The sequence below is a fragment of the Muscardinus avellanarius genome (assembly GCF_963383645.1).
Source record: "Muscardinus avellanarius genome assembly, chromosome: 15".
Classification (NCBI taxonomy): domain Eukaryota; kingdom Metazoa; phylum Chordata; class Mammalia; order Rodentia; family Gliridae; genus Muscardinus; species Muscardinus avellanarius.
The window spans coordinates 88980813-89008095 of NC_137801.1; the positions used below are offsets into that span (position 1 = coordinate 88980813).

General features: G+C 59.0%; 2 protein-coding genes across 3 annotated transcripts in view; one reads left to right on the top strand and one right to left on the bottom strand.

Moving 5' to 3' along the window:
• Window positions 1-8450, top strand: part of FER1L5 (fer-1 like family member 5) — a gene marked incomplete at both ends in the record, with an annotated part of 47153 nt that extends 38703 nt beyond the window's left edge. Inside the window, 21 exons of the mRNA XM_080711455.1 lie at window positions 54-215; window positions 467-571; window positions 1372-1518; window positions 1599-1761; window positions 1864-1892; window positions 2376-2426; window positions 2521-2625; window positions 2777-2896; window positions 3344-3505; window positions 3592-3683; window positions 3943-4113; window positions 4241-4389; window positions 4582-4721; window positions 6583-6671; window positions 6859-6954; window positions 7086-7227; window positions 7337-7436; window positions 7499-7692; window positions 7788-7897; window positions 8056-8203; window positions 8277-8450. Of these exons, the coding sequence (XP_080567581.1) occupies window positions 54-215; window positions 467-571; window positions 1372-1518; window positions 1599-1761; window positions 1864-1892; window positions 2376-2426; window positions 2521-2625; window positions 2777-2896; window positions 3344-3505; window positions 3592-3683; window positions 3943-4113; window positions 4241-4389; window positions 4582-4721; window positions 6583-6671; window positions 6859-6954; window positions 7086-7227; window positions 7337-7436; window positions 7499-7692; window positions 7788-7897; window positions 8056-8203; window positions 8277-8450 (2649 nt within the window). The remainder of the gene's footprint in view (window positions 1-53; window positions 216-466; window positions 572-1371; window positions 1519-1598; window positions 1762-1863; window positions 1893-2375; window positions 2427-2520; window positions 2626-2776; window positions 2897-3343; window positions 3506-3591; window positions 3684-3942; window positions 4114-4240; window positions 4390-4581; window positions 4722-6582; window positions 6672-6858; window positions 6955-7085; window positions 7228-7336; window positions 7437-7498; window positions 7693-7787; window positions 7898-8055; window positions 8204-8276) is intronic.
• A 2015-nt stretch (window positions 8451-10465) lies between these two features.
• Window positions 10466-26688, bottom strand: LMAN2L (lectin, mannose binding 2 like; the record flags this gene model as incomplete). 2 transcript variants are annotated; one of them, XM_080712098.1, is made up of 9 exons in its annotated part: window positions 10466-10608; window positions 10827-10946; window positions 13079-13193; window positions 13275-13436; window positions 14400-14432; window positions 20815-20897; window positions 21580-21697; window positions 24978-25096; window positions 26502-26688. In XM_080712098.1, 9 exons carry the CDS (start codon window positions 26686-26688, stop codon window positions 10466-10468), a joined length of 1080 nt encoding a protein of 359 aa, XP_080568224.1. The 2 variants fall into 2 exon arrangements, with proteins under 2 accessions (XP_080568224.1, XP_080568225.1); XM_080712099.1 differs by lacking the exon at window positions 14400-14432.
• Window positions 26689-27283: the final 595 nt, after the last annotated feature.

A 27283-nucleotide genomic window follows, 5' to 3' on the forward strand; every position in this document is an offset into this window, starting at 1 on the left:
CAGGAGCGCCCTGTCTGCTGGCTCCATGCTCTGTGGGCGCCCCTCCCCTCCAGGGAAAGGAGACCCTGTGGGGCCGGAGCATGTGGCCCCCGGCCGTGTGGCTGGACCTCCAGGCCTGGACCCTGCCACCCCTGAGGTGGCATCCCCTTGTGAACGAGCTCGGGGAGGAAGAAGGCGAGATCTTGGCTGCCTGCGAGCTGATCCTGGAGACGGAGGTACTGGGGCTGCCTCCCTCCCCGGCCCACCCTGCACACCTCGCCACACAGTCATAGCCCGCTGGCCACCCCGACACCCTAGCGCCCGGGAACCTGAGCACCTGCCCGGTGACGCCAACCTCCCCGGTTCCCCTCACTGCGGCCCCCACGCCCGGCCGGCCTCCCCAGCTGAGCCTAAGGGACCTGCCCCAGCCAGGCGCCCGGCGGCCCCTGGGCCACGTGTGTCCTGCTCACTCTCCTTTGCCCTCCAGAAGCTGAAAGAGAAGCACCTGCCCATCCTGAGCGTGCCCTGGAAGGACGGGATCTACACGCTGCCCCGGAGCATCCAGCCCACGCTGAGGAAGATGGCCGTCGAGGTGCGTGTGGGCGGCTGGGGCAGGTGTCACCCGAGCAGCCTGGGTGCCGGCCTCTCTCTGCTGGGCCTTCTGACTCCCAGAGCCAGTGCTCTGACCCTCGTCCTTGGGGATGGAGGGAGATAAGAGAAGTGAGAACCTCTGTTATGGTGCTGCGCTGAGTCAGACTGCAAGTGTCTGGGGAGTAGACAAGGGCTGTAACAGCTGTACCGCACTGGAGCCAGAAGAGGAAGGCACGGCTCTGAGGCCAGCCACCCCACACGCAGCAATCAGGAGCGAAGCCACGGCCGAATCTAGGCTCCGAGTGCCAGGATGTTTCTTTCGAGCATAGCGCCGAGGTCCCCTCATTGGAACCTACATGCCCTGGCACAAATTTGCCAAAGAGCAAGGGTCGGCCAGGCTCCCCAGGACCGGGGCTTCTCCAAGGTCAGACGCCTGGCTGGTCCCCACGGCGGGCCCAGGGAGGCTCTCATGAAGAAGGGGCGGACACTTCCTTGGTGCCCAGTGCAGCTGGGAAACCACAGGACGCCGGTCACTGGCTGGCCACAGTGGCTTCCAGGACACTGGTCAGCAGGGAGCTAGACGGCCTGGGGACCCCAGGGAGTGGGAACTCCCTGCCTCTCCTGTGGCCCTCAGATGGCGGCCTGGGCTTCCTGCTTGAGAACTGGTTGGCGGTCTGGTGAGGGCACTTCGGGGAAGCGGGCTGCTGAGGAGCAGCGGCAGGGAGGGCTCAGGGCAGGGACACAGCGGGACCCTCACCGGTTGCCGCCTGCCCGGCCCTGCACACCTTCTGGTCCTGGCAGATGCTGGCCTGGGGCCTCCGGAACATGAACAAGGTGCGCTACCCCCAGCTCCTGGTGGAGTGCGGGGCAGAGACGCTGCGGACAGAGCCCATCAGGGACTTCCAGGCAAACCCCAACTTCCCCAAGACCGTCCTTTTCTTCACGGTGGTGAGAGACCTGGGCGGGGGCTGGAGAGGCGGCCTCTCCTCCCCGGGGCTCACCTTCCCTACCCCCCACCCCCGCTGCAGCTCATGCCTACCGAGGAGGCCTACGCGCTGCCCCTCGTGCTGAAGGTGGTGGACAGCCAGGACTTTGGCCAGCAGACCGTGGTGGGCCAGGCCAACGTCGACTTCCTCCAGCCCTATTTCTGCAACCCTTGGTCTCAGGACTACATTCCTGCTCAGCTCCCACGTAGGGGCCTTTCTGGGTGACCACCTGAGATGGGGAGGGGGCTGGTGGGGCTGCGCCACTGTGAGCCCCTCCCCGAGGTTCACCACAACGCTCTCCATTCAGCGCTGTCCCCGAAGAAGCCGCCCCAGCAAGTGAGTGAGGCCTCCGCCGTCTTCTCCCAGAACAGCCCTGGCCCTAGGAGCCCAGCCCGCTGTGGAGGCCTTGCTGAACACTAAGGCGGCGGTCCTCCGCCTGGCCCGCAAACTCCTGAGACGGCCATGAGGAATCCCACCAGAGCTGCGGGGAAGGGCCCAGGAACGGGAGCTTTGTTCCCAACACCCCACCCTCCCAATCCCCACCGCCAGGACTCCTGCAGGCAGCCGGAGCCCTGACATCATCTGAAGCAGAACCTGGTGCCACAGTGGGGGTGTGGAGGGGTGAAGCTCTGCCCTTCTGGGCCCCATTCCAGGCCAGTCTGCTGTCATGGCAATGGAGACTCAGCAGGGGTCCCCCTATGTGAAGCGCAGGGGCAGGGGAGCCAGGGAAGCAGGCTTGGCCCCGCCCCTTCTTTCAGAGGTCTGAGCCAGCCAGTGACCTGGGCTCCTGGCCCACCGTGCTTACCCTCTGGCTTTTAGCTCCTGGAATACCTCTATGAAAAGTTCTGGTTCAAGTCCAGCAAGGCCGAGGTGAAGCAGGCTCGGCCGCGGGAAGGAGGGCTGACCTGGCGGGCTCAGGGAGGTGGGAGCCCACCTGAGGCCAGCAGGACCCCTTCCCTGGCAGGATGAGTACGAGCACGAGGTGGACTGGTGGAGCAAGCTGCTCTGGGCTACAGGCGATGACCACAAGTCCCCGCCGTCCAAGTACAGAGACGCCCACGCCCTGCAGGTTGGGGTCCTGGGAAGGAGAGGCGGGGCACGCCTCCTGCTGGAGGGGCCAGCAGGCCTCCTAGGTTCCTGGGGGGAGCACACTGGGGGACTTCGCCCCACCCCCAAGATGCCGCCACCTCCTGGTCCTGGGCACGGTGGTCCCCACGCAGGTGTACGACTGTGAGCTGGAGGCCGTGCCAGGCTTCCAGGGCCTGCAGGACTTCTGTGAGACCTTCAAACTCTACCAGGAGCATCCCACAGCAGACAGCCCTGTGGTGGGCGAGTTCAAGGTGAGTGTCCAGCTGCCTCGCTGTGCCCTTGGCCTGCCGTCCCCAGGGGCTCTAAGGAGAGCCGGAGGCTGCGTGTCCACACGAGGGGGGCGGGCGGGGAGGGCGTGAAAGGTTAGCCTATGCGGGAGGGATGGGCCAGGGAGGCCACCCCTTAAGTAGCGAGGCCAGGCCTTAGGACTCTCAGCTCCGCCCTCCACTGGCCTCCCCACAGAGCCTCAGGGAGTTCAAACCTGAAGGGGTGGTTGGGACAAAGTTAGTGTTCCCATTAGTAGAACCTAAGACCTCACCCAAGGACCGTGGTTCCTTCGCCCAACACCCTTCCAGACACCGGGTCCCTCTGCCGCACCTGTCTCTGCCATCCCTCCCGGGGGCCTCTGTACCTGCCACCCTAACCAGCCCTCAGTCTGCCCAGCTTGAGTGGAAGCCCCAACCCCTTCCTCCTCCCAGGGCCTCTTCCGCATCTACCCCTTTCCCGAGAACCCGGAAGCCCCCAGGCCCCCGCGCCAGTTCCTGGTTTTGCCGGAGGGGGAGGCCTTCCCGCAGCTGTGCTTGGTGCGGGTGTACCTGGTACGCGCCATCAATCTGCAACCTCAAGACTACAACGGCCTGGTAAGGCAGCCCAGCACCCGGCCGCGTCCCCGCGGGCACCCCACCTCCCTGACCACTTCCTGCCCCCACTTATGTCTGAACCCCAGTGTGACCCTTATGTGATCCTGAAACTGGGGCAGATGACGCTCGGCAGCCGGGACGCCTACCAGCCCAACACTCTGGACCCCATCTTCGGCATGTGAGCAGCCCCGCCCCCACCCTCTGCGCAGGCAGTCCTGCGCCCCCTCCCGGCCTCCAGCTGCCCGGGCCAGTGCCCCGCACGCTGTGCCCGCCCAGCAGGTGAAGAATCACAGGTGGGTGGTCAGCTTTGCTCTCTCACGCTAAGAAGGGAGCACAGGCCTCGCTGCCCGGCTGACGTCCAGGGTGTGACCATTGACAAGCAGAGGGGTGAAGGGTTCGGAGATGCAGGGAGCACAGCCTCCACACCCCTGCTCTAGGATGTTTGAGCTCACCTGTAACATCCCTCTGGAGAAGGACCTGCAGATCCACATATATGACTTTGACTTATTTTCATCTGATGATGAGATTGGAACCACCGTCATAGACCTGGAAAACCGACTCCTGTCTGGCTTTGGGGCTCATTGTGGGCTCTCCAAATCCTACTGCCAGTGAGCGGCCCCCCCAGGGCAAGTGAGGGGCGGGGAAAAGTGAGCGGGCGGGGACACCAGGGCTGGACCGCGTGTCCAGCGGGCTTCCCCCTAGGGCATCGTGCAGCTCCTCGAATGCACCTCACAGGTCGGGGCCCTTCAGATGGCGAGACCAGGTGCCTCCGAGCTACCTCCTAGAACGCTACGCCAAGCGGAAAGGGCTGTCTCCACCTGTGTTCAACCCTGAGGAAGACACTGTGTTTTACAATGGGAAAAAAATCAGTCTGCAAAGCTTTGGTGAGCTCAGGCCTCTGAAATCGGCGGGGATCCACAGAGGAGCTGTGGAGGGAGGGGCGAGGAGAGCAGCCCGGGCCAGCGGGCAGCCCACACCTCTCCCCTTCCTCCTGCCCGAGGCGGCGTGGCACTGCCCAGGTGGGCCGCGAGGGTGCCAGGGAGAGCGGGCTGATGACCTATGCCCCTCCGGTCCAGAGGCCAAGCCCCCTGCTGTTCCGGGGCTGGGGCCCGGGAAGGAGCGGCTGGCCCTGCACATCCTGCACACCCAGGGGCTGGTCCCCGAGCACGTGGAGACGCGCACGCTGTACAGCCAGAGCCAGCCGGGCATCGACCAGGTGTGGCACTGGAGGGGCCGCCGTCTCCCGAGACGGAGCCCATGAGGGGCAGGACGGGCCAGCACTTGGCATGCACGCACTTAGGACAAGCATGGCCTGCTTGTGGCAGGCAGTACGCAAGTTCAGTGACATAACTGAGAACTCCAGAGCTGGAGAAGGCACCAGAGATGGAGGCCCCGGCAGCACGGGAAGCGCAGGGCTGTTAGTCAGCACCCACTGCCTGGGTTTCTGGGGTGGGGGCACCTCAGATCCAGAGGTGCAGATAGCACAACCCAGGCTCTGGGTGTCAACTGCAGGCTGGTCTCTCCATGACGAGGAACTCCAAACAGAGGAACAAAGATCCCCAAGGGGACCCCAAGCACTTTCCCTCTCCGGGCACCAAAACTGCTCATCTGATTCTCTGAATCTCACACTGATGATGCCACCACATTCTAGATTAAAAAAAAAAAAAAAGCCCTCTGCAAGTGGGGCATGGTGGCACACACCTGTCACACCAGGACTTGGGAGGCCGAGACAGGAGTAGCTCAGGTTCAAGACCAGCCTCGGCAGTTTAGTGAGACTCCCAGCAGCCTAGGAAGACCCTCCTTCAAAACCAAAATAAAAAGGGCTGGGGGTGTAGCTTGGAGGTAGAATGCTTCTGGGTACGATCTCTAGTACTACAAAATGAAAAAGTCCTCTGCTGGACATGCTTGTTTGCTTATTTATTGTTGTGGTCCTGGGAATGAAGTCCAGTGGTGGTCTACCTCTGAACTACACTTCCAGTGCTATTTATTATTATTATTATTATTATTATTATTATTATTATTATTATTATTTGGTATTTGGGAGCGAACCTAGAGGGATTCTGCCTCCAAGATATACCACCAACCCAGGTCTCACTAAGTTGCGGAGGGCCTCACTGGTGCTGAGGCTGACTTCAAACCTGTGATCCTCCTGCCTCAGCCTCCCAAGTCCTGGGATGACAGCGTGCGCCGCCACGCCCAGCTCTGAGCATGTTTAAATAACCATTCTCATAACACCTGTTTTCTCTACTGGGTCAGTGCCAAAGACAAAACTGAGGTCGGACAGTGTGCAGCACGCACACGCACGTGTCCTCTTCCCCAGACCTCTGTGCTGTGTGGCTAGCCTCGGGTCCTTGGGCTGCGGCCACAAAACAGAACGGCCTGGGTCTCCAGTGCATCCTGCTCCACAAGGCCCGGCCCGCTCAGGACCCTCTCAGTGGCCCCCGCAAGCTGCGGAGTGGCTTAGCCCCCGATTCCAGTCCTCATGAAACCTGTGGCCTTGGCATCCCACTCCTTGGCTTTCCAAGCCAAACCAAAAACAAACAGCCAGCTGGTACCACTGAGAAACCTCTGCCTCAGCCCTCGGTGGTGGGGACACTTGTGCACTAGAGCTGATGCTGCTCCCCAGCAGGACTCCGCAGGGCGGGGTGGCACACGCCTATAATCCCAGTACTTGAGAGGCTGAAACAGGAGGATCTCAGGTTCTCAGCCAGCCTCAGCTACTTAGGCCTCTGCAGCTTAGTGAGACTTTCAAAATAAAGAACAAGCCGGGCGTGGTGGGCACGCTTGTCATCCCCGCGCTCGGGAGGCGGAGACGGGAGGATCGCGCAGGTTCGAAGCCAGCAGCGTGCTCTGGCTTAGGAGACCCTGTTTCCAAATAAAAATGTAAAGATAGGTCTGGGAGTGTAGCCCGGAGGTAGAAGGGCTTCCAGGAACCCCAGTACCACCAAAAAAGAGAGAAAGAACAATAAAATTAAAAAAAATAAGGCTGAGGGTGTAGCTCAAAGGTTGAATGCCCCTGGGTTTAAGCCCCAGTACTACAAAAAATAAAAAATCCAGGGAATCTACTCCCACTCTAGGGAAAGCTGCAAATGTGGGTGGACATCTTCCCCACGAGGCTGGGAGTTCCTGGCCCGGCAGTCAACATCAGCCCCAGAAAGCCAAAACGGTGAGTGACAGCCCATTATCCAGTCTGCTTTGCAGCTGGGCCGCCCAGGGTCCACACCCCACGGTCCTCAGTCCTCGGGCGGGCACGGGGCGTGGAGGGGGCCTCGACCGGCAGGACGGAGGCCGCCCAGCCCACCGGGGCTGCGCTGGGGAGTGTCCTCGGCACGGCCCCAAGCACATGCCTGCAGGTACGAGCTGCGCTGCATCATCTGGAGCACGGCCCACGTGGACCTGGTGCAGGAGTCTCTGAGTAGAGAGAAGATGAGCGACATCTACGTCAAGGGGTGAGGCTGCGGCAGAGCCCCAGGCCCCAGCCTGATGCCGCCTCGGCCCGAGGGTGCCTGCCCACCGCCACCAGGGCCTGGTGGGCCAGGGCCGCGCACGCGATCCCTGGGTGAAAGGCCTCTGGCCGCAGGTGGCTCTACGGGCTGGAGAAGGACATGCAGAAGACAGATATCCACTACCACTCCCTGACGGGGGAGGCCAACTTCAACTGGCGCTTCATCTTTGCCCTGGACTACCTGGCGGCGGAGCGCATGTGCGTCCAGAGCCAGAAGGTAGCTGGCAGGGAGTGAAGCAGGGAGGGGCAGAGACCTGCAGCGTGTCCCCGCGGCCCTCTTCCCTGCCGCTGCGTGATGGCCCCTGGCGCGCTCCTGCCGCCCCCAGGATTACATATGGAGTCTGGACCCCACGCCGATGAAGTTCCCGGCCCGGCTCGTCATCCAGATCTGGGACAACGACCTCTTCTCCAGCGACGCCTTCCTGGGTGAGGGCCTGGCGGGCCGGGCCTGGGGCGGGAGCACCTCTGACGGCCTCTCTCTGCGTTAGGGGTCCTGGAGCTGGATCTGTCCGACATGCCCCTCCCAGCCCGGAGCGCCACGCAGTGCTCACTCAGGATGCTGAGCACCGACCCCAAGCGGCCCCACCTCCCGCAGCCCCAGCACGTCTCCCTCTTTAAGAAGACGACGGCCACAGGGTGGTGGCCCTGCCAGGTCCAGGACGGCGACAAGTGGCGTCTGTCGGTAGGGGCTGGGAGGGCATCTCCTGAACCGCACCGCTCAGGGCTGCTGGGGGCTGCTGCCCTCTGACCTTGGCCTGCGCCCCGTGCCGTTGCTAGGGCAAAGTGAAGATGACCCTGGAGATCCTGACGGAGAAGGAAGCCTCCATCCGGCCAGCTGGGCGAGGCCAGTCGGAACCCAACCAGTACCCCACGCTGCACCCCCCGCTGTAAGTGCCTTGGAGGGAGCGCCATGTGCAACTCCTCGGTGCCTAGGGGAGGGGGCTCGGGCCTTGGGCGGGGGCACTTGTTCCTATCACGCAGCTCAGTTACCGTGGGGAACAGACTGGGCCCGGCTCTGCGCGGGCTTCAGCCTCCGCCCTCGCAGGCGCACCAGCAGTTACCTCATGTGGCTGCGCTCGCCGGTTCGGAACCTTTGCTATGTCTTTTGGAAGCGCTACCGGCTCAAGATCATAGGCTCCCTGGCTGCGCTGACAGTAATGTTCATGCTGTTCAAATTCATCTACGCGGCTCCAGTGAGTGGGGCGCCGGGGAGGCGGAGGCGCTGGGCCGGGCGCCTCCCGCTCACTCCGCCACCCCCCTCTCTAGAACTACCTGGCCATGAGCTGGGTGAAACCTCAACTCCAGCTGTACCCTCCTATCAAGATATTCAACCTCATCGCTTCGAACGCCAGCGGTGCCACGGCCGTCAACAGGGGCGGGCTGGGGCAGCAGCCTACAGCAAGCCGAGGGCTCAGGCTCCAGGGACCAAGGCTCCTCTGAGCCGCACCTCCGCCCGCCTCCCGCCCGCGTCGGCCTTGCCCTGGGCTTCCTACCAGGCGTCTGTCTTCTAGGACATGTGCAAGGGGTAGGCATATTCTGGCAATTGTGTTCAGAAATCACTTCCAACAAGAAGAGCAGAGCTGTAATTTTCTACTGAAATAAACAAGTTTTATAACAAAGATCCGCCTTGTAGTCCAGGGGCTGAGAAGGTAAAGGCTGATTGCCAGCTCTGGGGCAAGCCCACAGGGACGGGGTGTGCTGCCACCTTGACACGCGCCTCTGAGGAGGAGAGAGGGTGATAGGAAGAGAGCTGGCTCCCGAGGGCCGGCTCATCTGAGTGTGCAGGTGCAAAGCCACCAGCCCTGGGTGCACCCTGGGGCCGGTGCAGGCAAAGTGCAATCCCTCGCCACAGGAATCGGGGAGCGAGGGGCAGGACACAGCCTAGGTCAGGCTGTTCTTGGCTGGTGGGGACGGCATTTCACACTGTAAGCAGCCTCAGGTGTTCCTGTGCCGGCATTATCACAGACACCTGAGGGCTCGGCCTCGGCCTCCCCGGTGAGGAGAGCCCCCTCCCCCCCACTGTGCCACAGCCTTGGCCAGCTCAGGAGCCTGCCCAGGAGCAGGCCTCTGCAGTCTCCCCTTGAGCCCGGCCAAACCACCACTCCTCAGGTCTCCCCGGTCATCACACCAAGCCCCCACTCCTGTCGGCCTCCGGCTCCCTGGGACAAGTCTGTTAGGATGGGAGGCGGCAGGAGGTGCCCCACCCTAACCACCGGAGAACAACATAGTCTGCGCTGTGTAATCAGGCGCACAGGAAGGCCAGAGGAAACAGGCCTGCTCGCAGCCATGGCGACCCCATTCTGCTGAGGGCTTGCCCGCCCCAGGGGAAGAGCTGTCAGCTGAAGCTCAGGAAAGAGGCCAGGCCCGCCCCGAGGCCACCCCGAAGGAAGGACGCTGAGGCGGAAGTTCAGGACTGGCACCAGCCACTTTAAGAAGTTTCCCTGGCTACACACAGAGGCCATCAGAGCTGAGAGCTCCAGGCCCTGCAGGGCTCTGGCCTGGCACCAAGTTAACCTCAGCCAGACTGGTGGGCAGCAGGTGAGCCTTCCGGGTAAGGCAGTGGAAGAGGCTGGCAGAAGACGGCAATCTGGCTGCTCGGCGACGCAGGCGTCCAGGCACAGGTGACGAGGGTCTCTGACCCACAGACCGGGAACAGGAGGACTGTGGCTGTTTCTTCTCCATTAAGAAACGCTGGACTTCCTCCTAGAGGAGGATCCAAGTCCAGGTAAGAAGGCTTTTTTAAACTTCCAGTGCTCAAAGTGGAATTCCAAAAATCACAATAAACACCAACATGCGCTTAAGCGGCTCCGGTGAGTCTAGAGGCAGCCGTGAGACGACGCGGCGTCTGTCCAGCCAGGGCCTGGTCCGCTTCACGGCTCACCTCTCTTCGCTAGCGCACAGCCAGACTTGACCTGGAGCCTGCAGGGATGTGCCGAGGAACTAGGCCACGCATGTGCCAACGCCCGAGACCTGGGCTGGAGGAGCCCGCAGCCACCGAGGAGGGTCAGGGCAGCCCACCCAGCATGGGCGCTTCCCCGGCTTCAGCTGCACGGGAGAGGGTGACAACGGAGCGAGGGAGGAAGACGGCGTCCAGACTGCCAAGGAAGCTGCTCAGGCTTGGGCAAAAACAGGAGCCAGCGAGTGGGTGTGCAGAGGGCGCGTGGGGGAGTGGGCGAGCAGGGGGCGCGTGGCCGCTGGTCTCCCCTCCGCGGCTGTGCAGGTGAAAGGCCTGCTGAGTCCCGCGCTCGCCCGGCCTGCCGCGCTCCGTCCTGTGGGCATCAGGCCGCGCAGATGCAGACACCCTCCGTGCGTGTCCCTGGGCTCCCTCGGGCCTCGGGGCCCTCGCCTTCTGCACCCTAGTGACGGACCCCACCGCGGGCCGGCTGCCGGGGACGGGGCAGCCTGCGCGCCCTCCTGCACCTCGTGGGTGGCGGTACAGAGGTGGGCGCGGGGGCTCAGTAGAAGCGCTTTCGACTCTGTTCCTGCCATTTGTTGTACAGTATGATGCCAATGACGATGGCAAACACCGAGAACACCAGGGAGAGGAAGACGATGAGGAAGAGGGCCAGGCCGCCGAGGGGCGGCAGCGGGGCTGCCACTGAGGGAGCGAGAGAGGCCCGTCAGGACACCCCGCCCGCCCGGCCACCCAGCCCGGGGCCCCACACCCACTTCCGGCACCAGGGCTCAGTTTAAAAACGAAGCAGCCAGCCTGCTACTTACCCAGAACCTGAGAACGAGTGAGAGGCAGGGGTGCGCGCCCCCGCCCCTGCCCAGCGAGCCGGGCACCGCCCCAGCCCAGCCCGCACCCGCGCTCACTCTCGGGCAGCCTCATGTTGTCCACCGAGGGCAGGAACACGTCTCGGTGCAGCTTCTCCTCCTCTGGGGTCCTCTCCACCGTCAGCTCGAACAGCTTCAGGGAGATGACGTCATGGTTATCTAGGAGAAAAGAAAGCTCGCCGCAGCCACCCAGGACCGCGCGTGACCAACAGAGCCCGGACAGCAACACAAGCAAACGTGCGCAACCCTAACCCTCACCCTACACAAGCAAACGTGCGCGCTCGGCTGCGCGATCGGCTGCGCGATCGGCGTCAAGATTCTTTCTTGTGGCACTGGGGATTAACCCAAGGACACTCTATCTTTGAGCTATGTCCCTAGCCCTATTTTATCTTTTATTCTGAAAACAGGGTCTCACTAAGTTGCTGCGGTTGGCCTCAAACCTCCGATCCTCCTGTCTCAGCCTCCCAAGTACTGAGATCTACAGGCGTGTGCACCACACCTGGCTTGATCCAGTTTCTACTGGAAAAAAGTCCTGGCTGCCAGACTGGGTTTAAACTATGGGACAGGGCAACGCGTCTCACAATGTACCAGCCTCAGCACCAGGGGCAGCTGGGGAATCTCTCAGCCCCTCGGCAACTTCCAACAAGCCATCACAAATCAGGGCTGTAATAAGAGAGACCTTGGGAAAAAGGATAGTTTTCATTTAAGGGTTTCCTACAGGCAGAGAACACAGACTAAGATAGGAATTATCGCTAAAATCCTGCAGACAAAAACTCTAGGGTAAACACAAATTATTCTCTCCTCCATTTCTGCAGCTGGGAACAAGTGCCCGTTGAGAAGTACACACAGGGGAGCCCAGAAACTGAGCCCAAAGGAAAGCACAGAGCCGTGCAGGGGTGACGGGAGGCCGTCCCCCTCGCCTTCCCCGCCCAGGCCGGGCGCTGCTCCCCGGCTGGTGCACCACACGCACGCCACTGCCGTCCGGTGAGCCTCTAGGTGACAAGGGCCCAGCGGTGCCCGCCTGCGCGGGGTGGGGGGCACTCTGGGGGCGCAGTGGGGCTTCAGTGGCCATGGCAACATTGCACATCCTGGTTTTGAGGGTAATTATGCAGGTGTGAAAACTATTCAGAGCCAGGTCTGGTGGCGCACACCTGTAATCTCAGCACTTGGGAGGCTGAGAGAGACAAGAGGATCACAGGTTCAAAGCCAACCTCAGCAACTCAGCGAGGCCCTCCACAGCTTAGTGAGACCCTTTTCTAAATAAGAAATAAAATAGGGCTAGGGGTGTAGCTCAGAGGTAGAATGCCCTGGGTTGAATCCCCTGTACCACAACAACTCTTCAAGCTCTATTTATCTGTTCTATAGAGAGCATACCTCAATGAAGTTGGCATATAAAAATTATCTGCCAGGGATTTATAAGTCACATGAGCGGGCGCGGTGGGCGCACTCGTCATCCCAGCATCGGGAGGCTGAGACCGGAGGATCACGGTTCGCGGCCAGCCTCAGCTACTTAGTGAGGCCCTCTGCAACTCAGTGAGACCCTGTTTTAAGATAAAGAATTTTTAAAAATTGGGCTGGGGGTGTAGCTCAGAGGTTGAATGCCCCTGGGTTCCATCCCCAGTATTGCAAAAAAAAAAAAAAAAAAGTCACATGATTTATTTTAAAAATCCAGATTTCCAGCTTCTCTGGAAATACTGGAAGATCTGGAGACCCATGTGAGACCTCCTGGAGCCCACGTCCCTTCTGCAGTAATGGTGGAAGCAGAGTATGGCTCCAGCAGATGCCCCCCACTGTGCCACAGAAAGCTCCACGCCCAAACCCAGCCTTAGCCACAAGGAATTAAAGTGACCGGAAGAACCCAGAGTTCAGCTCTCCATCTCCTCTGAAGACTTCCGGCAGGCCTGAGCGCAGGGAGCGAAGCTAGGACCTGGGCGCCCGGGGCCAGCCAGTGCTGCCGCCAGCCACGCCAGCCACTGGGGAGGGCGTGACTGAGAGCTGGTCAGCCGGGGCGGGGAGGGTGAGGGCGAGCCCAGGACCGCCCTGCGGCAGGAGGCAGAGGGGCTTCGTGAGCAATGGGAACTACCAGGCCAGGGCTCAGGTGAGCACAGCGGGAAGGGTGAGCCTGAGCGCAAAGGAACCTGGGGTTGGCTGTCGGGGCCTGGCTCTCAGCACGGGCAGGGGAGGCAGAGGGAAAGCTCCGAGGGCATGGAGGGCTGGGCGTGGGCTCTGCTCTCCCTCCCCAGGGCCTCCCCGAGGCCTGAGCACTCAGAAGCCTCATCAGGGCGTCTTACCCGAGAGGTCCCCAGTGATGGAGGAGGTGCCGAAGTAGTAGCCCCGGGGCAGCCGGACCCCAGGCACCTCGACGCAGTCCCTCCACTCGTGCCTGCCGTCGATGTCCACCATTACCTACCATCAGGAGGGAGCCGGGTAAATCAGGGCAGCCGCAGGGGCACCACCCCGCCAGCAGCCAGCCCACCGCAGGCTCACCGTCAGGTGCCTCTTGACATAGCGAATCACAAGGAAGGTGTCATGGTGAAGGTTGCGGACCAGGGCCGTGCAGCCGCCCAGCTCCGTGGGCCGCCCGTCTCGCTCGTGGGCGTAGCTGAGGGAGCCGTTGTTCACCATGGCGGAGACGTAGGGGAACACCCGCTGAGACGCACCAGGGAAGCAGGGAGGAGGGACACGGAGGGCACTCAGACCCGCAGCTCCCCGCCAGCCCTTTCAACACTGGCCGCCAGGCCACATGGGCATCACTCAAGGACTCCAGGAAGCCATGCCTGGGGATGCTCCTCACCCCAGAGCTGGCCGGGCTGCCACGGCCTCTGGGAAACTGGAGTTTGGCTCTGGGCTTCCCAGAGATTACCATTTGGCACTCACAGACCGCCCAATCCTAGGTTTCCCTTTTTATGTAAGTATCTACCCTCCCAACTACTACTTGGAGAAAAAAAAATAATCAGTTATGCCTCTTCCTGGCTCTCCACTTCAGCCCATCCACCCTTCACCAGGCCGAGTATCTTGTGCGAGCAGGCATTCTGAAAATACCTACTTGACCAGGCAGGGAAACGCTGCCATTCAGGATAGGGCCTTTCGATTTTAAAATCCTACATGCATATGATGCAAAATAGCATACTGCGGAACCCAGCTGCTGGACGGGCTCACGGGCCACAGTGACTGCTCTCCATCCACAGCCTTCCCAGACCAACCGAGCCTCATCCACACATTTCTCCAAGGTGGAGGGCTGGGAGTCTACCTACAGCCCGCTCAGGTTCCCGCCTATCCCTCAGGCCTCCAGCAGAGCTGCAGGAGCTCCCTTCCTGAGAGCCAATAGAGCGACAACCCCATGCCAAGGCAGGCAGCAGGGCAGGGAGACGCAGGGCAGCGGGCATGCCACTCCTCGGGGCCCAGTCAACATGCAAGGAGGAGACCAGGGCTGGCCTGAGACCGCAGTCGCGGGGACAGAGCCGCAGGGCAGCCAGCATGCCACTCCTCGGGGCCCAGTCAACATGCAAGGAGGAGACAGCCGAGACCAGGGCTGGCCCGAGACTGCAGCCATGGGGACAGAGCTACAGGCTGGTGAGGCGGGGGCACGGGCCACCACAGAGAGCCAAGTACCTGGACTCCTGGGGAGTAGCGTCTCTTCTGGGCCTGAGAGGGTCCCGCGGTTATCAGAAAGACAGAGGCAGAGGAGACAGGACACCAAATGAGAAGGGAGAGCCTGGAGAGGCGCGGCCAGCGGGAGGGCGAGCCAACCACACAGGTCCCAACAGGACTGAGGTCCGGGAAGGGCAGCCGGGCCGCACTCCTCCGGAACCATACGCCCCACCGCACACACACGCAGCGTTCTGAGGAGGTGTAGCGGGGCCCACTAAGAAGACCTCTCGAACCCTGAGCCCCTTTCGGGTGCCTTGGGAACAGTGATCTGCTGACCACACTGGCCAGCGGGACAGACAGCCACAAGTCGGCCTGCACCCAGCCTGCCGCCCTTCTACTCCCACTCCAACAGGGGGACAGGAAAGAGACGGCGATGTCCTCTGATTCAGATCTCCTTCACTGCCAGGCTGCAGCGTACCGCTCCTGCCCAGAAAACAAACCCGGGGCTTGTGGCCCGTGAGCGACCTCCAATCCGAGCATCACCTGCCCTCTCACTGGGCATCGCTGTCGTCCTGACGACAGGTGGCCAAGGAGGCGGCTCCGGGGGGTCAGAAAATGACCAGCTGCGGGGCACTTAGCTTTGCTCCAGAAAACCTCCACAGCTCCAAGTTCCTGGCACTAGGAGAAGCCACAGGCCCGGGAGCCTGGGGCACTCGCCTGCTCACCCTGGCTCAGAAGCTGGGGTCGAGGGAAGCCAGGCAGGCGGGCACGTGCTCCCTCGAGGCTGACCGCCGAGGGGAGCCGGGCCAGAAGCAGGCTGGTGAAGCAACCTCAGGCAGGATGCGCCGTGATGCCAACAGCCAACGCGAGACCCAGGAGGAGCTCACGGCGGCACCGGCTGGGCTCGCCATGCCCTTCAAGGGTCCGCCGCGAGACCCGGGGTATTGAGCACCTCAGAGACGGAAGCACGCCTCGCCCTGAGGAACAGGCTGGTGTGAGGAAAGGCGAGGTGGGGAGTCACGGCACACCGGCCCCCCATCCCAGAGCAGCCCCCAGGATGCAGACAGGAAACAAACGGGCACACAGTCGATCGTGATTCGACTGCCATAAAACTATTCTTCCGCAACTATCGTTACAACGAGGGGACTGCGAGCGTGTTATCACACAGCTTAGAAACGGGCTTCTAAGGAAGCTCGTCATTTCAGTGAGAAGCTAAAGGAAACAGGACTCCAGATGCCCTGGAGTCCCAGTGACCCCACGGCTAGGGCATTTCCCACCTCCAGCATGCCAGCCACAAACTTAAGGCAAGCCTGGTGTAATGGTGCAGTGGCCTGGTGCAATGGCACATCCCTGTAATCCTAGCTACTCAGGAGGCTGAGGTAGGAAGATCCCAAGTCCAGGCCAGCCTGGGCGACTTAGAAGGATCCAGCTCAGCAGCAGAGCACTTGCCTAGTATTTGCAAGGCCCTGCAAAAAAAAGTGCGCGCGCACACACACACACACACACACACACACACACACACACACATACATATATAATATTAAGAAGACGAAAAAGATGAAGAAAAAATAATAACAAGTTTAAGGCTACAGCTTTGTCAGGAATGTCTAAAGCAGCAATCTTTTTTTGGGTACTGGAGAGTGAACCCAGAGGCACTCTATCTCGAGCTCTATCCCTAGCCCACATTGATTTTATTTTGAAACAGGATCTCGTTAAGTTGCAAAGGGGCTCACTAAGTTGCTGAGGTTGACCTCGAACCTCCAAACCTCTTCTCGCAGCCTCCCGAGTGCTGGGTTACGGGTGTGCCACCACCACACTGGCCTAGGACAGTGATCTTTAGCCTGACAGTTCCTTGCTCTGCCCCAGGCTGGTGACCGGGCCGTGCCCTTGATCGCCTGGGGAGCGTCCTATCTGCACACATATTGGGCAGTTCAGTGAGACTCACATTCTGAAGGTTTAGAATGGGACACAGGAGTATGAGTGTTTTAAAAATCACCCCAGGCCGGGCGTGGTGGGGCACACTTGTCATCCCCGCGCTTGGGAGGCTGAGACAGGAGGATCGCGCAGGTTCGAAGCCAGCCTCAGCTATTTAGTGAGGCTCTCAGCAACTTAGTGAGACTCTGTTTCCAAATAAAATATAAAAGAGGTCTGGGAGTATAGCCCAGAGATAGAAAGCCTCTGGGTTCCACCCCCAGTGCCACAAAAATAAATGAATAAATAAATAAAAATTACCCCAGGAGCTGGGCATGGTGGTCCACGCCTGTAATCCCATTACTTGAAAGGCTGAGACAGGAGGATCATGGGCAGCCTCAGCTACTTAGGTCCTTTGCAATTCAGTGAGACCCTGTTTCAAAATAAATAATTAAAAAAATAGGGCTGGGGGTGTAGCTTAGAGGTAGAATGCCCCGAGTTCAATCCTTAGCATCACAAAAAAAAAAAAAAAAAATCACCCCAGAAGACTGTAGGGCGCGGGCCAAGTTGAATGTGGCTGCCCGCCGGGGCCCTGCCTCAGCGGCAGTTGTGAGCTTAGCAGCTCGCGGCTTGGCCTTCAGCTTCCAGCCTCACCTGAGGCATCGGTTGCGACTTGCCAGCCTATTTCCTGAGGGGTTTTTGGCCCACTAGTTTCACCCGGCGGCGGGTTTCCTGGCACGCAGCCCAAGCTAGAACCAGAAGCTGGAGGATCGGCTGGTTCAGGCGAAGTGGTCGTGGCACTTCTGAGTGAGAATCCCAGGAATGAGCCGCTCCGCCTGTCGTCCAGTGAGCACGTGTGCAGGGTGCCCGCGTGGCTTCAGTTACATGCCCTGGGAGGCCACTGAGCACCGTTTCTTCGCCACCCTCTGCAGGGTGACTCACCTCCCGCCCGCCTTAACTGAAGAGACCAGGAGTCTGTGGGCCTGCTCATCCTCTGCTAAGGTTCCACAGGCCCGAAGCACACGGGCTGGGAGTCCCGAGATGGGAAAACACATGGGCTGGAGTGAGGCCCGGTGACAGCACACTTGCTCACATGTGCCAGAGTGGGGGTGCAGAGCAGCATGAGAAGGTTCCAGAAGCACCCAAACGACCACGAGCCCATACCAATGACAAGCCCCCGGGCCTCACAGCTCCTCGGCTCGAGAAAGCAGTACCAAGCCAGGTGCGGGGGCGCATGCCTATAATCCCAGCACCAAGGAGGCCGACACAGGAGGGCTGAAGGTTCAAGGCCCACAGTACTGTAAGAGACACTGTTTCAAAGTAAAAAATTTAAAAAAAGGAAGGGAGGGAGAGAAGGAGGAAGAAGAATATGGTTCTTCGAGGTCCACTGACCATCATAATAAGCCTTCATATATCTGACATTGTGGCCTAAGAAACTCCTGGAATTATTTTATCTCATTTGTCTGAGTTGTGACCCTACCAGAACAATCCCAAATCAAGAACCTCAAGGACCTTAGGAGCACTCCACCACCAGGGACAGTGAGTATGCTGCTCACCCATTGCGCTCCTAACACGCCGACCTGCAGGGCGCGCCGCCAGCCTACGCCGTGCTCCACCCTGCCATGAAGCGCGCGGGGTTCCTCCGTGGTAAGGAGGGGAGTCACCAACTCTGCAGAACGGGGCCTCTCCTCTACAGTTCCACTCTGGGGAGCCCTTACACCTCCTAAATTTGCATACAAACTCTCATGCAGATGTGCTTCTCAGAAACAAACCCAAAGAAAGGAAAAGCCTGACCCAGAGCCAGGACCCTGGATGGGGCTCCGGCTCCTCCTTCCTCCCTGCTCACCATCCCAAGAAGCACCATCTCCTCCTCGCCTTCACCCAGGACCAGCAGAAAGCCACGGTATTCCACACGTCCCCGCCGAGGCAGCCCTCGCCTTCACCCAGGACCAGCAGAAAGCCAGGGTATTCCACACGTCCCGCCGAGGCAGCCCTCGACGCCCAGGCGCGTCTACACAGCGTGCTCCTAAGTGTTCTGCGGGCCCGGCTTCCAAGAGCTTCTCCGGGAAACACTACTCCACCCAGCTACGCCAAGCTGGACCACAGGGGAGCTACGGCAGTCACAACAGTCTCTTTAGTGACGTAAAGATTCTCTCTGCCAAAACTAAAAAGACCAAGTAGGATCAGTGTCTTCTGCACCGAGATAAAGATTGAGAAAATATGTTTTTATTTTATTTACTTTTGGGCGTGCTGCTAGGTACTGAAGCCAGAGCCTCACCTGCTAGGCATGTGCTCCACCACTGGGCTACGTTCCCCGGCCCAGAATGTTTTTAAACTAGGTGACACAGTAGTGGTAATCTTCTTCAAGTTCAGAGGAAAAATGATCTATCTATCTATCTATATCTATACCTATATCTATATCTATATCTATATACAGGAAATGCCTCCACCTCCAAGCTGGCCTGATCGAGGAAAATCAAAGTGCCATCCATCCAGTCTGCACACAGGCTGCTGGCTGCCTACGGGTCGGGCCCCGATGTGTCACAGAGGAGGGAGCGCCTGCCAGGGCTGGCTCCTGAGCCCCTGCTCCAGGCCTCTCCGCCACCAGGCTCCCACTCCGACTAAAAGAAGGCATTGTGCGCTCCGAGACTGCTTCTGGGCTCCCTGCAGTTCCCTCCAATATGTGGGTTCAAATGAGCAGCTGATGGTCGTCAGCTGATGAGCTCATAGTGCCAAGAAAAGAGGACCAGATCAGGTCTCAATCAAGTTTCAAAACAACCACAAAGAGTCCAGTGCACAAGAGGATGGCAAGAATGAGAACAGCCTCCGCAGCCTAGCGAAACCCTACTTCAAAACAAAAACGATAAAAAAAATCTTTCCAGATAATTGCAATGTGCCCCTGGGATAACAACCCCAACAACTAACTAAATTTTACAATCTGAAGCCAAGTTTTTTATTAATATCCTCGTGTGTGTGTGTGTGTGTGTGTGTGTGTGTGTGGTTTTAGGGATTGAACCCAGGGATATTCTACCTCTGAGGTATGCCTTCAGCCCTATTTTTTATTTTATTTGAAACAGGGTCTCACTAAGTTACTGAGGGCCTTGCTAAGTAGCTGAGGCTGGCTTCAAGCCTGTGGTCCTCCTGTCTCAGCCTCCCAACTACTGGGATTACAAGTGCAAGCCACTACAGCCGGCTCTACTCTCCTTACAAGTAGAATAAACACATCAGTTGGACAGAACACCAGGCTTAACCTCCCAGCAGGCCGTGGAGCCCAGGACTCTAACTCGGGTGTTCATGACTCCCACCACTCCTCGGGATGACTAGAGATCTGCTCAGGTCTCTCCCATGGCTAAAATTCTTCAGTGCCCTAATCCTGAGACCAAGGCCCTCACGGGACGCTGGCCCCTCGCTCCGCTCTGCGCCTGGGATGAGTCCTGCCCACGCTGCTCGCTCGGGTGGGTACCGCAGCGCACCGCTGCTTCTCGCCGGCCTCCTTCCTGTGCCGGCCTCCAGCGCCTCCCGCTCATCCCTGCTCACCTGGCACCTAGCACACGCTTCCCGGCTCCCCCTCACCTGCGGCCTCGGCGGAGGGCGCTCCGGGAGCAAGCCTCTGAAGACTCCGCTGCCCACCAGGGACCGGGCACTCCTGCTGGGTCTTCCCAGAGCCAGCGTCCCCACCGCCACTCTCCAGCCACAGGGAGCAGACCATGGCCCAGGGCCGGAGCCTAGCCGGGCACCCAGAAGGCCGCGGAGACTCAGCTCTCACCCACCCACACGGAAGCTTCCAGACTCGGCACATTCCTCTCACCATCCCCAAGGAGAGCGCCCCGAATCTGGGTGCTGCACACACGAAGACTGCTCTTAATTTTAAACTGTTCACAATAAACCTCTGCAGAAAAGCAAAGCGACCACTGCCACCATTCCCAATCCTGTCTGCCTTTGAAGAGCTGTCAGCGACAGGGTCCCAGGGACGAGCTGTCAGTCATCTTTCTGCACCACAGGGAGACGACAGACATGTTGCCAGGCAAGGAGGCTGGCGAGCCCCTGGGGCCGGCCAGCCAGAGGCAGAGAGCGCCAGGGCCGGGCCTGCGAGCGCCGCCTGGGATTCACCGATCCCTTTACCTCTAGCCTTTTCTAGAGGTGAGGAGAACGGCCGTTCAGGTTAAGAAGAGGAAGAAGAAAGGATGCTGGGGAGGGCGACAGCTGCACAGAGAGCTGGGCAGCGACGGCCAGAGCGCAGGAGGGCCTGCCGCGCTGGCCGAGCGGCCAGGCGCCAGCCAGCCACGGCTCAGGCGCCGCGGCTCCTCTCGACTGCGCAGAAGAGAGAACTGTGGACAGTAAAAAGGCGCCTGCTCACGACAGCCATGCTCAAGGACGGCGCCACCAGACAGCGCTCTAGCAAACACCGCCGGGCACGCTGGCCTCTGAGTCCAGGCCTCGGGCCCCTGGCCGCCCGCGGCCTGCTCGCTCGGCACGGCACCGCGCTCCGGGAGTAGCTGCCCTAGGCGCTGACGCTCGCCATTACCTCTTGCTGCTTCTCCTCGTTGGGGTAGGTGTCTACAAATACTCCCAGCCCTACAAATTTGTCCATGTTTCCAAACACAGGCCCTAGAGAGAGAACAGATGACGGACAGTGAAATCAAGTGACAGGAAAAGGGGAAATTCAAATGCCTCCCGGGCCTCTCAAGACGAGGACGCGCATGGAAAAGCCCCGGCCAGTGCGTGGCCTGGGCCGTCCGCTGTTGAGGCGGGAGAGAGAGGGCCACCTCAGGCTGGCTCGCACCATACAGCCCGGTCCGCGCGGCTGCGAAGGTGCCCTGAAGAAGTGCGCAACAGCTGGTGAGGGTTGTGCCCAAGAGAGAGCGGAATCCCCAAGTCGTCCTTGTTGCAAAAGAGGCAGGTCAAATCAGGCCGGGCCTGCCATCTAGTCGGAGCAGTGGCTCCCCAAACAGCAAAGAAAAGAACCATCTCCTCTCCGGACCCAGTGCTGAGGCCGCTCCTTGAACGTGCCCAGAAGAAACGAGCTCGCCAGGCCTGAGCGTTCAGGAGGGCCAGGGCCCTCGGCAGCCCACGGCCGGCTTTCACAGGGCAATCAGAGGAATTAACAAGCGAGCACTGCCCGGGATGCGTCACGCCGAGCACTTTTTGAGGACTCAGACCTCACTCTGGAGACTGGATGGGCTGTCGTTCTTCTACAGACACAGAGGGGAGAGAGAACTGAGGGAAGGAGCCTGCCCCAAGAGGGCCCGTGGGAAAGCGGCCGCCTCTCCGGCGAGCGCGCGGCCCGTACCTGGCTGCATGCGCTCCTTGGTGTACCAGATGGCCAAGCCGTCGCCGTGCAGGTTCTTCTTGCCCTGCCCATGGATCCTGAAGTGCACCTGCAGCTCCCAGTCTCTCAGGAAGCATGGCTAACGGGAGAAGACGCTGGGGTCAACGAAGCAGCAGTGTGGAGCGCGCCAGCCCCCGCCACAGTGCGCAGACATGGACGGCTGACGTGCAAAAACCAAGGCCCAGAGCTGAGCCCCAAATCTAAGATTCCGGAGGTGGTCACGCCCCAAAACTGAATGGACTGAACCATTCAACCATTTCTTTCTTTCTTTCTTTCTTTCTTTCTTTTTTTTTTTTTTTTGGTGGTACTGGGGTTCCTGGAAACCCTTCTACCTCCACGCTACACTCCCAGACCTATTTTATATTTTTTTATTTGGAAACAGGGTCTCCTAAGCCAGCGCGGCTGGCTTCAAACCTGCGCGATCCTCCTGTCTTCGCCTCCCAAACGCGGGGATGACAAGCGTGTTCCCCCACGCCCGGCTCCCATTCAACCATTTAAGAAGCTTACTGTGAAAGGTGAGCTAACTCCCCGGTTAACTTCAGAAGCCCGCAGTAACAGGGCACGACTCCGTAGCCAGGTAGACCACCGTTCCCTACGCCTACCCAGCAGCATATCTCTGCCTACAGAGTGGAGATGGCTGAATAATGCTCGTTGGCAACTTGAGGTCATCCCGACAGATCTGAAAAAGTGGGGATTTAAAGAAAGGCCCAAGCCTCGTTCATCATAACGGGATGAGAAAAGCAAAGTCGTCGTCAGAGCTTTCCAGGAATAATAGCAGATGCCACAAACAACTCTAATGAGCTAGACCTGGCCCTCGGCCGAGCTGAGGGGCAAGCCAGAGTTCCCACGAGAAGGGCACGTCCCCCGGCTCCACGCTCGAGTCCGAGTGGCAGGAGCACGCCAGGGCGAACGCCACCACCGCTCGCCGCGGCCCTGCGGGGAGCGCCGAGGAGCAGGGACTGAGAGGACGCCTGTGTGTCTCTTTTTGAATTGTGGATCAAACCTCGTAAAAACAGAGAAGGAGGCAAATGGATAATTAAGTGCTCAGAAGAGCTGAACAAAGCCAGGCGTGCTTGTGCACACCTGAACTCCCAGGACTCAGGGGACTGCAGGTTTGAGAACAGCCTCTGCAAGTGCTGGGGCTCTCAGCCTAGTGGCACCTTGTTTCAAAATGAAGACAAAAAAACAGGGCTGGGAGTGTAGCTAGCTCAGTGGCAGAATGTCCCTGGGTCTAATGGTCAGTAACTCACATGCACACACACAGACAGCTGAACAAGTTCAAGGGGAAAGAAGAGTGGGTACAGAGCTGGGTGTGGGCTCACGCTTGTCATCCCAGCACTCAGAAGGCCGAGACAGGAGGGTCGCAGGTTCACAGCCAGCCTCAGCCAATCAGTGAGGCCCTCTGCAACTCAAACCGTGTTCCAAAATAAAGAATAAGAAAATAGGGCTGGGGGTGTCGCTTGGAGGCAGAATGCCCCTGGGTTCTACCCCCAGTACTGCAAAAAATAATAATAAAAAATTAAGTTTTGTTTTTTTTTGGTGGTGGTACTGGGGTTCCTGGAAGCCCTTCTACCTCCGGGCTACACTCCCAGACCTATTTTGTACTTTTTTATTTTTGGAAACAGGGTCTCTTAAGCCAGCGGGGCTGGCTCCGAACCAGCGCCATCCTCCTGCCTCCACCTCCCAAGCACGGGGATGACAAGCGTGCACCACCACGCCCGGCCTAAAAAATTAAAATTTTAAAAAATAAAATAGGCCTGGGGTGTAACTCAGATGTAGAATGCCCCTGGGTTCACTCCCCAGTACCACACACACACACACACAAAACAATAATGCTATGTGGACTTGCTCAGGACTATGTCCACCAGAGTGCTTCTAAAACTTGACTGCACGGTGGGTTTCCCTAGGGGCTTTTCAAATTCCCAAAGGCCAAGCTGCACCTGCCAGCCAAGTCCATGTCTAGAGCGGGACCAGGCATCAATGAAGGGACAGCTGCACTGAGAACCAGGGCTCAGTGCATCCTCATCAGACAGCTCAGAAGTGACTGGGCTGCACACCCAACACCACGTAACAGAATGGAGAAGCGAGACCACGGGTCTGGGCTGTGGGCTCGCTCGCGCGCTAACCCGAGCCCCGGCAACAAAGCTTTGAGCGGGTGGACGTACTTCTGAAACTTCCAAAGCCCTTTCAAGTCTGCAATTTTATTCTCACAACAACCCTGGTAGGCAAGTAAAACGGGTATAAAGAAGGTCATTTCATGGATGAAGACACTAAAAACTGAAGCTTAGACAACCCGCCTGGGGCTCCCGAGGGGTCACAACAGAGCTGGACGCAGAGCCCGTCTTTGAACCGCCCTTCACCTCGTCTGCCACACTCACAACTCCACTCGGACAGGAGCTGAGCTCACCATCTGGGTTATGGGGCCAGCTGGCACAGACAGCGCATGGGCAAATGTTTCTTGTTCCTTTGCTACAAAAAACAGATAGGGAAAAGAAACAGTTCTGCCTTCTGAGGACTGCTCATCCATAGCTACTGAGAAGAGACGAGCAAAGTAAGATATTTTTCTTCAGCTATGGGAACCCAACACAAAGTATCAAAGGATGCTAAAGTCACACCCAACAGCAGCATGGTTGGAAAGGTTTATAAAAAGCCCTGGAAACCAAAAGGAAGGCATTTCCACCTGCACAAAACCACAGAGAGCCATACCAGGAACACTGCACTCCCCGCCTGCCACCGGACCGCAGGGAAGCCAGTGCAGCTGGACAAAGTCCACACAGGAATGAAAAATGACCGGCGGCTCTGAGTGGCTTCTGCAGAGAAAGCAAAGCTCACGCTGGGCTCTCCACGCTGGGGTGACAATGGCTGGCTGCTGGGATGAACCCTGGGATCAGGTGACTTATTTGCTCATTTTGAGGCCGGCGCTCCCTGTGCTGGCCTGGGCTGGCCTGGACTCCGGGGCTCAGGAGGTCCTCCTGCCTCAGCCTCCTGAGTAGCTGGGACTGCGGGGAGGCTCCACCAGGCCCAGCTCTGGAAAGACTTTAAAAGAATAGGCTTTTACTTTACAAACAGAGTCATTAAATGGGAGTTAAGTTACTAAACCCCAGGAAGTGGTACTATCAGGTCAATCAGGAATGAAAGGCGTTCCTAATGACAGACTCAGAATGGATTCTTTACTATTATTAGGGCAAGAGAGAGCATTTCCCTGAATGCCTGACTTCATTATGAAGATCACCATAATCTCTGATATAAAGAACCCTGATATTTGCAAAAGATAGAGTCCTGAGGAGAGTCAAGTTGAGTCCACTGCTGAACTTCTCAGGTTATTCCAGGTCACCACACAGAGGAGGAGAGATTCTTACCACCCGGTTCCACAAGGCGCCCTGTTTACTTTGCATATCTGGAGTAAGGCGGATGTGCTGGGTCATCACCATGGCGTTGCCCATCAGATTCCACAGTGAGGAGCTGCTGGTCCCCACACCTATGGAAGGAAGCACATCAGTCCACACTGCTCAACACCGACAGCTCAGAAGCTGCCACAGACCTCTGACTGCTGCAGTACTCTCTTTTTTTCATACTGGGATTGAACCTAGGACATTCTGCCTGAGCTACACCCTCAGCCCTATATGTTTATTCTTTATTTAGAAACAGGGTCCCACTAAGTTGCAGAGAGCCTCACTAAGTAGCAGAGGCTGGCCTCGAACCTGTGATCCTCTTCTCCGTCGACAAAGTCCTAGGATTACAAGCTGCACCACCATGCCTAGCTTTTTTTTTCCTTCTTTTTCATATAATTCAATCTTCCACTTTCTGACACGCACAAATCTTCTGTTGCTTTGGTGTGTTTGGCCAGGCGTGGCACTGGGGCCCAATCCTCCTGCCTTAGCATCTAGAAGTCAGGACTACAGGCTCATGCCGAGGTACCTGGCTACTCATAAATCTTAAATCCTTACCATCGCCCCGCGGCCTTGCACAAGCCCCTCGCAGGTGCGGGCCCCAGAGCACTCGGGAGCTGTCACTTTATGCCTGCCACAGTCATCACAGCTCAGATCTTTCTCGTGTTATATGTAAGTTTTAGCATCATGAAAGAATTTTTTCTTCAGTTATACCATAAAGCTTGGCCCTTGGGCGCGTGGGCATACTCATATGCTTTCTTTAGCCAGTCCTTTGAGCGGGAAGCTCCTTCTCCCCATTCCCGTCAACCATAAGCTACTCGAGTGAAAACTTTCTGTACACCACAGCATGGGCACAGAAGAGAAGGCACCAGCCGCACCTGCTCGTGAGGAGATGAACCCTTAGGACGAGTGGGTGCTCTCTGAACTTTGATGGTTTTATTTCCAGTACCCCGTCTACACCTCGGTGAGGAAACAGACTTGTACTAAGCTAGCTGCACTCTTTCTCCTCTTTGTGGTTAACGTTATCAATTTTCCGGTCCACAAGCTGTGCGTAGGGGCCTGTGAACCTACCCAGAGCAAAGCTAACCAGTCTCTTCCATCATTAGGGCTCGCGGGCTGGAAGAGGGCAGCCGTTCCGGCCAGGAACCGAATTTTATCTTCTTTCTTGCTCTGGCCAAGTTCTACCCAGCTCTTCCTTACGCGGTTCCCAGCGCATCCACAGCTCCATCCCGACCCTGGCTCGCGGCTCGTGGTCCTCGACCTTCCTCCTCAGTTCCCTTTCCTTCCCACACTCCTCTGCCCTGGCCTAGGGCTGGTGACCGCTGAGAGCGCTGCCCAGGCCCACTAGAAACTTCCAGCGAAGGGCGCGGCGGCGGGGACCTGTCGGGGGGGGCGGGCCCCGTGGGCCCCCGGCAGCTTCCTCCGGACCCGAGGCCCCCGCCCCAGGGATGCGCGGAGGCCCTCCCCCGCGCGACAGCTCGCCGGGCGCCTCACCCTGGTAGGGCTTCGACAGGGAGTGCTCCCGTTTCAAGTACTCGAACGTCTGACCCGCCCCGACGCGCCGTGGCCCCTGCCCGGACCCCAACAGGAGGAGAAGCAGCAGCCTCCGGGGCCCGTCCCCGGCCGCCAGAGGCCGCCGCCAGCGCCGCCACCCCCCCGAGGGGCTCGGGGACGCCGCCATCTTTCCCACCGCCGGCCCTTCACCCAAGAGCCCGCCTCTCCGCCCGACCCATGGGTCCTTCGACCCATCCGCCTCGCGTCCCATTGGCTCGGGTGGAGCCCCGCCCCCACAGGTGAGCATCTCCGCGATTGGTTGGCGTGCGCGTCAGTTGCCTCGCCGACCCAGGAAAGGGGCGCGGCCGAAGGGTCGGACTCCCTGACTTGCCTGCGTTCTGCTCCGCACTGGGCCTCCGGGGCTATGCAGAAATTTCCATTTTGTTTCTCCGTTCTCTACTACATTTAAAGAGATCAAACTTTTTTTCCCGATCCCAAGCGAAGGTTCTGTCATCTCTGCCATAGTACCTTCCAGACCGGTCAGTCGGGACGACGGAGAAGCGACAGAACGACGGAGACTAGCCGCAGCTCCAGTAGCTGGGAAGTGACCAAATTGTTACACCCTGTCGAACCAACTTGGCCCGATGACGTGTATGGAGACTCCACCCAGCCCCAGGAGAAGACACATTCTCTTTAGGTGCAAAGCCGTCGTTTGCTAAAATATCCTGGGCCATAAAACACAAATGCAAGAGAGCTGAAAGCCACACGTCGATGGTCCTTAC